General features: G+C 46.0%; 1 protein-coding gene across 1 annotated transcript; it reads left to right on the forward strand.

Annotated features, from left to right (window-relative positions):
• Window positions 1–10,917: 10,917 nt before the first annotated feature.
• On the forward strand, window positions 10,918–12,008 carry LOC149031698 (protein GVQW3-like). The gene is made up of 2 exons (XM_089175105.1): window positions 10,918–10,924; window positions 11,584–12,008. The coding sequence occupies exons 1-2, from the start codon at window positions 10,918–10,920 to the stop codon at window positions 12,006–12,008; spliced, it is 432 nt and encodes a 143-aa protein (XP_089031231.1).
• The last annotated feature ends 309 nt before the right edge of the window (window positions 12,009–12,317 follow it).

Raw genomic sequence — 12,317 nt, forward strand, 5'->3', positions numbered from 1 at the left:
TTCGACGGTTCGCAGATTCGATACGTCGGTCGTCGCGTCTTTTAGCAAAGTCGATCGCTCCTGGCCCAATTTTCATGCCCATCGTTTCCTTCATCTTCATCACTGTTCAGAATCCTTCGTTGAAGATTCATGCCGAAACTTTGCACGCAATTTCAACAACTTTTTTGCCGTTAAACATGTGTTTAGGTGCCATGTGCCTTAGATTTGAGGTACTTTCACCAGTCGATGGAACACTTAGAATGCTTCGGCTTGGTATCAGTCAAAATTTTGTGGTAGTATCCTGCCCAAATCTCGTTACGCTTATCCTATAAAAGAATTCAAATTTCTTCTGACTGCTAAACCGTAGATCTCTGAGAGTTCTTTTATCAATTTGATTGTAAATTTTTAGTTTTTACTTCAGGAACTTTTTTCACAACAGTTGCCTTTCTCTTCACTACTGTTTTTGCTACGGTTCTTATTTTTTTTGCGGTTCGGTGTTTTTTCTTTTAAATTTTCTTCTTTTGTATGAGAGCTTTTCTTGCCTTTTTAGCGCGCTTAAAAATATGTTTTATCACATGCAAAGTACACTTTAACTTTTTAACAATGAAATCTTTACCGTATGGATGATAATAAAGCAGCATTTTAAAAGTTTTGGAGTCTCCGTAGCTGATATAAGAACCGTGCGCGCCAAACGCTCAGGAGAGCAGTCCGAGATAGTAACGTTCAGACAGCAAAAAATGTAGTTAGAGACATCGGATCTTTTTTGAAATTTTAACACAATATTTCTACGTATATATACATTCGAAAAATGTAAAAAAAAAAATTTAATTTTTTAAAAATTGCAGAGTAGAACGTCCCCTTAATCTCTCTAAGTATTCTGCACTGTCAATTGTTTCGTATGGTAGACTCAAGAAGTCTAAGGTTATCACGCAGCCCCAATTCCGTTTTGCAAACAGCGAACAAATTAAACAGCTAAAGCCCTCGCAAAAGTGGCGTTTTTTAGGAGTCGATTTTAGACCTATTGGGCCTCGCAAGCAGGCGGGATATTGACAGATAAGATACGGAGGATTACGAGAGCGTCCCAGAGCCACAACAACGGCTTTTCATGATGAGATATTATCTCCTGCCTCGGCTCTACCATCGACTCGTTCTTGCTGGCACTACTCTTTGTAAGCTCAGATCGTTGGACCTACAGGTGCGTGCCGCCGTCCGCAATTGGCTTCGCTTGCCTCCCGATGTACCCAAGGCGTACTTTCACACTACCATCCGAGAGTAAAGCTTTGGCCTACCATAATTCGAACGTACCGTGCCTTGCCTAATAGTCAATAGACTAGAAGGCTTTACCACCGAGTCTACTTCGCCTGCCGCAAGGGCTGCGTACAACGAAGGTTGGGTCCAGAAACGGATCCAATAGGCCTACCGTGCACTCACCATGAGTAACGGGAGGTCCTGCGCAGCAAGTACGTTGTTAGCCGATGGTGGGCTAGGGCTCTTCACACCTCGGTGGATAGACACGAAGTGCGCAAAAGCGCCAAAGTAACGGTGTCCAGCTCTTGGGTGCATTGAGGCATGGCTCTGACCGGGCGTGATTATATTCAATAGTAAAGGTCTCCAAAGGTCCTAAAAGTAAAGGTCTCCAAAAGGGTGTAACTAATTCAGATATAAAACTTGTAGACTACAGGTTAAACTTAAAAAATCGATGGGTCATATGATCCCGCAGGAAACCTGTATTGGACGATAAAAGGGCATAAAATAATAATTTTTAGCACTAAGCCGTGACTTGTAAGCTGTCCAACTGAGTGCAGGTGAGAATTTAAAAGCACACAATAACCGGGAGCTTTTTTTATCAAATGATTTTTTACGGCATTCTTACCACCTATAGATCCATCAAAAATAATGAGAAAACACGTAGTGCCGGTAAAAAAATAGTAAGCCACAAAGTCGGACAAAATTTTTAATTTTCTGACAAAACCCCGGGTCCTATTACATCATTTGATTATGAACAGCGTTTATTTCATACAATTTAAATACCTATTCTAATTGATTATTCCGCAACGCCGGGCAAAATCATGCAACAAGGAAGGAAAATCCAGGGTTAAAATCCACCTTTTTCCACAGGTCTGGGGGATCATCTGAAAATCAACGGCATCAGTTTCAGTTTTATTTTCTAGCACTCAGAAAGTACTAATTAAAATAATGCCGTTTAAAAATTCTGGTTTCTTGAATGTATATCAATTATTAACTTAATTTAATCGTATATTTGATTTTTACAGCTGTAAAATCATTTGACTCTGTACGGCAACTTGTTTTTTAACATGATATTGCTAAGTATAATTGTTTTGTATAATTGCTGATAAAAAGAAACTGTTCTAAAAAAAATATAGAGAAAACAAAAAATGAAATTTTTTCAATTTTTGTAAAAGTTTAAGTTGTCGTACATTAATAACGTAAAGCAATTTCTAAAATGTTATTGTTGTTTCAAATAGTATAAGGGTCAATAAATTAAGGAATATTATGCCGTTGATTTTAATGCAGACCATATTTTCTGGCAGATAAAAATAACACTACTGTTTTTAGGGGTACTTTATGGTCATCTATTTCTGTACGGCATAAACATATTTCAAAAGGAAACAATTAATGATATGTAAAAACTATTATGCCGTATATTTAAAGTAAAACAATGTGAGTATTATATCCTAAAAATAGAAACTATCATACTCAGTATTAACATTTTTCTATAATTTTTGATGAAATATACTTTAAACATTGTTATAATTTGTTTATACAGAAAATATTAATTAAAAATAAAAAGTCTTACAATTTTAATAAATAATTTCACATATGTTTTATGAGTAAACAATAAAATTGCTGAAGGCTGACTTAAACTACACAATATTTATGTGGAAATATATATATTTTTAAATTTATGACTTGACTATTAATTATTGAAAGTACAATTAAAAATAACTAGTATTGGTAAGCTAAAAAGTTGTTATAAATAATTTTTTTTGTTACGGAATTCCCAGAAAGAAAAAATAAAAGTAAAGTCTATTGCTGTGTATTTGGTTGTGCAAACATAGCTTGTTGTGATGAAAAAATTAGGTTTTTTACCTTCACGTAAGTATTTTTAACAATTATTTTTTCTGGTTATTAAAAATTGTTAAATCAATAAATTTACTCATGCTTATATTGTTTTGTGTGTTGTTATAGCTATTGATTCAACTCGAATTTATTTTAAAAAAACAAGTATTCCTAGTCAAAATCTTCCTTTAGGATCATCCAAAGAATGTGCTTGTCCTGTAGATCAAATAGATTCTCAAGAAGAAAGAATACGTAGAAGATCAATTAAATTAGTGACAGTTAATGATATTGCAATACTGCAACAACATATTTACAAATACCACTTAAACCAGCCTTGTCTGAACAACTCATTCCAAATATTTGACCATTTCTTAATATTCCACTAGTTATTTCATGTGGATTTTCTTTAATATGTGAAGTTTGTAAAACAAAAAGCTAAAATACTTATAATATTACAATCACGACTTGGTACTTGCCCACACTTAATCACATGTCCAGCATTTAATACACTTTCACTACGAACAAAATTTTTATTGCTTGGTTTTGTAATATGTTTATGTAATATACAAATACACATACATATACAATATGCGTATGTATTATATTGTATGTTTACTTCGTGTTTATACTACCCCCCTCCTGAACACTATATGTACGTATTAAAAATATAAATTAAAAAATAGACAAGTATATTAATAAATAAAACATTCATTTAATAATTAATATTTATAATTTGATTATTATTATTTTAAATAAGAGTTTATTTTACGAAGCAAACAACAAAAGTGAAAATTATATATATTTATTATTTTTATTACTTTTTTATAAATATAAACAATCAGATTTGTACGGCATAAACTTTTTATAGAAAATTACAATAAATAAAAATAAACTATCTTTATGCCGTACAAAAATATGTCGTACTAAATATCACGCAAAAGTACATTTTTTTACATGGATTTTTCTGAAGATTTTTCCTCCTACAGACCCTTAGACAAAAATAATTTACGGCGTGTGGAAAAATGTTATCTATGCATAAAATACTTTCAAAATATATTAATTTTATGTAGTATTAGATCATCCCCCAGACTCGTGGAAAAAGGTGGATTTTAACCCTGGATTTTCCTGCCTTGTTGCATGATTTTGCCCGACGTTGCGGAATAATCAATTAGAATAGGTATTTAAATTGTATGAAATAAACGCCGTTCATAATCAAATGATGTAATAGACCCGGGGTTTTGTTAGAAAATCAAAAATTTTGTCCGACTTTGTGGCTTACTATTTTTTACCGGCACTACGTGTTTTCTCATTATTTTCGATGGATCTATAGGTGGTAAGAATGCCGTAAAAAAATCATTTGATAAAAAAGCTCCTGGTTATTGTGTGCTTTTTAATTCTCACCTGCACTCAGTTGGAGAGCTACAAGTAACGGCATAGTGCTAAAAATTATTATTTTACGCCCTTCTATCGTCTAATAAAGGTTTTTTGCGGGATCATATGACCCATCGATTTTTTAGGTCCGGCCTGTAGTCTATAAAGAAAATGACTGAATACTAGTTTTTCGTCTACATCTGGTACACCTAAAACTCTCCTACTATATATATATATATATATATATATATATATATATATGTAAAGAGAATATACTCTCTTCAGAATTTAGCGCGCTTGATATGCTCTGCGCGCTTTTAGGTCACCTGATGGGGGCCTTGTCTAATAATCGAGGATATGTCATAGTAATACGTTAGAAACAGATAAATAGAACAAAAGAAAGAACACGTGTCAAAAAAAGTTATTACAAATAAATTATTATAATTTAATTATAAGTTTAAGTTCTAAAGAGAGGCGAATAATTGGTTTAATTGTCGTTTCTCTTATTGTACAGGTAATTGGTGAGCTTTGTAGGTGAATATATTGTAAATAATAACATCAGTTAAAAATATAATCTCTTATTTTACAGAGAAACAAATTTGGTTATTTTATCTAACAACTCCATAGTATAAAATAATATTATATATGTATAATATATATTTGGGATTTTTTCCTAGACACTAGACGCGTTAGTGCGTTCTCACTAACGCGAGGAACTTGCCGCGGAGAAAGGAATGGGCCAATGAGACTCCGTGCGGAGGAAAGAAACTTCCGATTTTATTTTCGATCCCTTGGGACGAGATTTTATTTATCAGCGTGGTGTGCTACGTGTTTACGTTCAGATGATGCACAGAAAATAATAAGAGCGCGATGCGAAGAGTGCGACCGGACGGTGCGACGAACGAAGTAAGAGTGAGTGATTTTTCTGCGTATGCACCGCCACGGCGATCCAGGCATCCGGAAGTAGAGAGAGCAACGGTCGCAGTGGTCACTCTTCCGCTCTGACCAATCAAAGGCGTGGTCAGGCTAATCAGATGCCCCTGCGGAACCGCATCACGAGGTGCTTGAGTACGTTAGTGCTGGCGGCCGAGAGGTGTCAGCACCTCGCGCGCGCTGCTACGCGCTGCGCGCTGTCGGCCGAGAGGTGTCGGCACTGCGCTGGGGGCCCGATCCCCCCGGGCCGAATTTAGCCGAACGACGTTCAGTTCGAATCCGACTTAGAAAACGACGAGACGAAAGATATTGAATAACTGTATACGAAAACAATAAAGACTATATTCCGACCTAGCAATTCCTAACGGCTCACTCTTGATTAAAGAACACTGACCCACGCTCTGTTGGAGACCTCACCCTTCGTCTCCAAAGAGGTGACTCTGACGTGATTTTTTGTGATTTACGTGATAAACTTAGTTAGTGTCGTCTTTGTGTTTGCTCTTAGTGCTAGGTGTCTTTGTGCCGTCCGTCATTAACGGCCAGTTCCGCGCAGAGCCCGCCACGGGTACCGGACTCAGCGAGACACCGCTGACCAGCCAAAACCGCGGGATCTCGGCCTCTAGCCTCCAGCAGAATCCCTGGAGTCGGGAGAATAGAGCGTCAGGATTTCCTTTGTTCATTTCCTTTGTTCACCCTTTGTTCTCTTTGTTTTCTTTGTTTCCTCGCTTTATTTTTACCGGTACTCCTTTCAAACCAGAGACGTTACTTCTCTCGTTTCTGTCCGCCTGACGCTCACCGCGCTTGTGCCGCGACGCCGAACCGAACCGACGTCCCGACAGCCGCCGGAACGGACCGAATACTCTCTCTCTCTCGGTAACCGATTCGGCCCGAAGCGTGCCGACTACCACAGCGGCCCCATGCAACGCGCGTCGCCGTATCTCACCCCCACTCCGGTCGACGCCGAGGCAGGCGCGCCTCCGAGAGATTTGACACACGACGCAGAGACCAGGCTCGCGCCAGGTGCGCGAGGCGTTTCGAGCCCACCGCAGACACTCGATATGGTGGGACCCGTCGAGCGTTGCGTGCTCCCCGCCTACTGGAGTATCAACCCGAGGCTCTGGCTCGCGCAGGTCGAGGCCACGTTCGAGGCCAACAGGGTTTTCTCCGATCGCAGCTGGTACAACCTTCTGACAGCGAGCCTACCGCCGGAGGTCGCTCAGGAGGTCTCGGACATCATCCTGCGCCCGCCAATATCAAACCGTTATATGGCGCCCAAAGAGGCGGTGCTGAAGCGGCTAGCAGCTTTAGAGGACAGGCAGCTACACCAAGTTCTGAACGAGCTACGCTTAGAAGACCGGACGCCTTCGCAACTCCTGCGCCACATGAAGCGGTTGGCGAACAACGCCATCCCGGACGAGGCCCTGAAGATAAAATGGCTGGACCACCTCCCACCCCAGACCAGCCGGCTATTCCGTGCGCTCCAGACGCGGACGAGTTCCTTAGAAGATCTGGCGAAGCTCGCAGACCAGCTCATGGGCCCAGACCTGGCGATCCACGCTTTCAACCCGCGCCCCGTTTCGCACTCTGGGGGCGGTTGAGCCAGCGACTCCGCGCCTTGCACACAGCTTCTGGGGGCTATCACGCAGCTTCAAGCGAGCATAGGCCAGCTCCTTCCAGCCATTGAGCGTCTGACCGCCGTACTGGAGGACCGCGGTCCCAGACGCGCCAGGGCCAGTCCCCCGCCAGATCGCGGACTCGCCGGCCGTCGTCCCCCAGGCGGGCACCCGAAGGGTGGTGCTGGTACCACCGTCTTTTCTGGCACGACGCTGATCAGTGCGAATCGCCGTGCTCTTAGCCGCGGAAACTAACTACGCCCCGCCCCCGCAGGCAGCGGCGGTTGGCGTTACTCCCGGAAAGCGCTTGCACGTCATCGACCGGACGTCGAAACTCCGGTTCCTCATCGACACGGGCTCAGCAGTCTCTCTGCTGCCGCGCGCATTCTTTAAGCGGGACCTTCGGCGAGGAACTCTCACTCTTAGCGCAGCCAACGCCTCCACCATCAGCACCTACGGCACTCACGTGATGGCTTTGGACCTCAACCTCCCGAAGCCTTTCTCCTGGAAGTTCATCGTCGCCGAGGTACACGACCCTATCTTGGGAGCGGACTTCCTCGCCCACTTCGGCCTGGCAGTAGACCTGCAGAACAGGAGGCTTCTCGACGCGGACCTCATCCACTAGTCGGCCGGCACAATCCTCCCGGCCCAGATTCATTCGGTCGCGGTCATCATCCCGCCAACCGTCGCCGAAGGGACTTTCGCGGACCTCCTTCGGGAGTTCCAGGACCTGGCCACTCCGGGGGAGTACGACCGAGGCCCTGCCAAATTTGGACGTCTGCCACCACATCACCACCTCAGGGCCTCCAGCAGCGGCACTCCCCGCCGCCTGCACGGCGAGCGCCTTCCAAGCAGCCCGCGCAGAATTCCAGGCCCTCCTCGACATGGGCATCGTACGTGAATCCAAGAGCTCCTGGGCTAGCCCGCTCCTGTTGGGTGGCAAAACCGGACGGCTCCTACCGCATCACGGGAGACTACCGTCAGCTCAACGACCGCACTGTTCCCGACAAATACCCGCTGCCCATCATAGAGGACATGCTGCTGGAACTCCAGGGAGACACTTTCTCGGTCATCGACCTAAAGAAGGCCTTCTACCAGCTCCTGATCGCCCCGGAGGACGCGCACACCTCTGCGATCACGACGCCATTCGGCCTGTTCGAATTCACGAGGTCTTCGCCTCGGCCTGCGCAACGCCGCCCAGTCGCTCCAGAGAGCCATGGACCACCTGCTCCGAGACCTTCCTTTCGCGCGAGCGTACCTGGACGACATCATCGTCGCCTCCCACGGCGAGGACCAACACCTGGACCACCTCAGGACGCTCCTCTCCACGCTGCGATCGGCCCAGATCAGGATCAACCCGGACAAGTGCTGTGCTGGCCAAGAAGGAGTTCATCTACCTCGGCTACGTCGTCTCAGACGAGGGCTGCCGCCCTCCCGTCAGCAAGATCGAGGCCATTAGGGCATTCCCTCGACCTACTGACTCACGACAGCTGCGCCGTTTCTTGGGGCTAATCAACTACTACAGGCGCTGCATCCCTGGAGCTGCGCGCCTCCTGGCCCCTCTCAACGACCTCCTTAAAGACCTGCCGCAGTTAAAGAAGCCAGTCCCCCTCGCCTGGTCGAGCCTCGCGCAGAGCTCTTTCGACGCATGCAAGCAGGCGCTGGCAGAGGCCACTGCAACATCATTCCTGCGTCGCGACGCCCGCCTCCGTCTACTCACCGACGCATCTCGACGTGGCTATCGGAGCCGCCCTGGAGCAATCCGACCCGGATGGGCGTTGGAAGCCCCTCGGATTCTTTTCCAGGAAGCTTTCGGACACCGAACGGCGATACAGCACCTACGATCGGGAACTGTTAGCAGCGTACGCAGCGGTCAAACACTTCGCCAACATCCTCGAGGGGAACCCTTGCACGCTGCTCACCGACCAAAAACCTTTCTCTCTCGCAGCCCACCAGCCGTCGGAGAAAGCCTCCCCCTCGCCAAGCCAGGCAAGCTCAACTACCTGCTGCAGTTCCCAATCACGCTGGCCTACATCAAGGGCCTGGATAACACCGCAGCAGACGCTCTCTCCAGGGTCGAGGCAATCAAGATGCCTTCCGCCGTAGACGCGGCCACCCTCGCCCGGGAGCAGGCCGAGGACCCGGACCTCCCGCACCTCCTCGACAACGCCTCCTCGCGCTGCAGCCGCTGGATTTCGACGGGACCTCTCTCCTTTGCGCGCGCAACGGCAGTTCCATCCGCCCGTACGTCCCGCGCACCCTGAGGAGGCCAGTCTTCGAGGCGCTGCACGGCCTCTCGCACCCCAGCGTCCGCTCAACTACTCGGCTTGTCGCCCAGAGGTACGTTTGGCCCGGAATGAACAAGCCGTTGGACCAGATCCTGCGTGCTGTGCCAGCGCTCCAAGGTGCAACCGTCACAACCAGGCAGCCCTAGGCAACTTCGCAGCCCCAGATGCTCGCTTCGACCACCTCTACCTGGACCTCATCAGGCTGCCCCTGCACGCGGGCTTTCAGTTCTGCCTCACGGTAGTCGACCGGTTTTTCCAGGTAGCCGCTCGCAGTTCCTCTGCCCGACCAGCAGGCGGAGACCGTCGCCAGGGCTTTCTACGAGCACTGGGTCAGCTCGTTCGGCACGCCGCTGACCATCACGACCGACCAGGTGCCGCAGTTCGAGGCAAAGCTCTTCGCAGCCCTCGCTAACATCATCGGCGCGGAAAGAATCCACACCACGCCTTACCATCCTCAGGTAAACGGTATGGTGGAGAGGATGCATCGCTCCCCAAGGCTGCCTTGATGTGCTGCTCTCCTACGCCTTGGCCGCAGGCCCTGCCTACAGTCCTCTTGGGTCTGAGGACAACCGTCAAGGAAGACCTGCAGGCATCCTCTGCAGAGATGCTTTTCGGCGCCTCCCTCCGCGTCCCCGGAGATCTCCTCGCCGCAGAGAGCCGCACGGACGCCGACGCTCCCTCCTTCGTTTCGGGACTCCGCAAGCTGATGAGGAAGCTGCGAGCCGTCCCCGGATCTGGGCACGTTCCTCCGCACACGCCATTCTTCCACGAGGAGCTGCGTTCCTGTCCCCTTTGTCTTCAGGAAGGTAGAGACGATCCGATCTACACTTGAACCAGCCCTATACGGGCCCCCACCGAGTCCTTCGTCGCCTCAGCGAACAGGCGTACCTCGTCGAGGTTGACGGAGTGCCTAGGATCCTCTCGACCGCCTCAATGAAACCGGCTTACCTGGAGTCCGCCGAGCAGCCTCAAGACGGCACCCTTCAGCACCATCCGAGGGAGTTCCGCGCCCTTCAAGCTCTCCAGCGGAAACACCCCCGCAAGGACCACCCTGGTCAATCTTGAAGTCAGCCAGTCCTCCCATCCCCCCTCTCAGCAAACTCACCAAAGAGTAACGTTCCGCACGCCAGTGGCGTCCAGCACTGGTGGGGGAGTAGCTGTGGCGGTGCGCGTTCAGCAGCGCCGCGGTCATCCGAGACGGGCACCGCGCCGGGGGCCCGATCCCCCGGGCCGAATTTAGCCGAACGACGTTCAGTTCGATTCCGACTTAGAAAACGACGAGACGAAAGATATTGAATAACTGTGTACGAAAAACAATAAAGACTATATTCTGACCTAGCAATTCCTAACGGCTCACTCTTGATTAAAGAACATTGACCTACGCTCTGTTGGAGACCTCACCTCTTCGTCTCCAAATATATATATATAATAAGTGAGAAGGTCAAATTGAAGCAGAAAGACAAGATTGATTCGTCTAAAATATAGAGTTTTTATTATTAACCCTTTCGCTACTACGAGCGACTATAGTCGCTTTCCATGTGATGCCGCTGAGATACTGCGAGCGGCTATAGTCGCTCCCGCTAAAGATGTCGCGTAATTGTATATATGATAAGCGCCTGCAGTTGCTATGCACAGAGTATCTCACTCTAGACATGCCGCGTGAGTCTTTCGTTTTGCATCATTTTTTTTTTAGGGGCTTTAATAATAAACCAAATGCCTCGATCATCAGTCTTACGACACCGGCTCGAACGTTGTGTGCACTGTACACTGTTTCGGTGTAGCGCGCCGTACTGCGGGAGTACCGCGGCGGAGATCCGCCCCGTAGCGAAAGGGTTAACAACGTAACAAATTCACTTACTCTAACGTATATGTGTCCTACTTACCTAAAATATAGAGAATCAACAATTTAATGTTTAGGCTTTTTTATATTGATTGTTTTATATTATTTTCTAAATTCTTTTATAAAAAGTTTACCGCAGTCAGCTACTAGAAAAAAATCCTTCTATCTATCTTGTCTATATCTCTTTTGCTCCGATATTTGACTCTCTTCTTTCAAACCACTGATCCGTTAAGTCGTTCTCTCAAGTATAACCGTAGGAGTTATCGACGTACAATGTATACACAAAGCTTACATACGAGGGCGGATTGATATTGAAGCTACCTAGCGCTAGATAGCAGCACAAATACAAAAACTTTTATTTATTTAGAAATTGCGATCTGGTTAAACGTCAGCTGTTAAAATTTCATCCAAATTCATCGATTAGTTTATTTGTTGTAGTCGTTTGAAGTAAGAAACTTTTGTGTTTCTTGAAAAATAGGAAAAAGTGAATTTCGTGCAGTGATTAAACACTATTATTTGAAAGGGAAAACGGCGAAAGAGACAAAAGAAAAGCTCGATAAACATTACGGTGAGTCTGCTCAGTCAGATTACATGGTAAAATATTGGATTGCCGAATTTAAACGCGGCCGAACAAGCACTGCAACAATACCATCAACAGGAAGGCCAAAAGAGGTGGTTACTGAAGAAAATATCAAGAAAATCCTCGATATCGTTATGAATGATCGTCGAGTCAAGTTACGTGAGATAGTTGAAATGGTAAATATATCATATGAACGTGTGTTCAACATTTTGCATGAACATTTGCATATGGAGAAGCTATCGGCAAGATGGGTGCTCGCAGTTTGCTCAGTGTCGAACAAAAACGAGTTCGACAGACCACTTCACAGCGGTGTTTGGACATGATAAAGTGTAATCCTGTTAATTTTTGGCGTCGATTAATAACTGTTGATGAAACGTGGGTCCACCACTACACACCTGAAACCAAAAATCAATCGAAACAATGGGTGGAACCTGGTGGAAGTGCTCAAGGAAGAAGAGCGAAGACAGTGAAATCAGCTGGCAAGGTTATGGCCACTGTATTTTGGGATGCACACGGAATATTGCTCATCGATTATCTTGAAAAAGGATCCACAATCACAGGAAAGCATTATCGTGCATTATTGGATCAATTGATTGATGCAATCAAGAAAAAACGACCACATTTAAAGAAGA

Source organism: Polistes dominula, unplaced genomic scaffold, assembly GCF_049000335.1.
Source record: "Polistes dominula isolate Pdom_NZ unplaced genomic scaffold, Pdom_raw_medaka contig_327, whole genome shotgun sequence".
Lineage (NCBI taxonomy): Eukaryota > Metazoa > Arthropoda > Insecta > Hymenoptera > Vespidae > Polistes > Polistes dominula.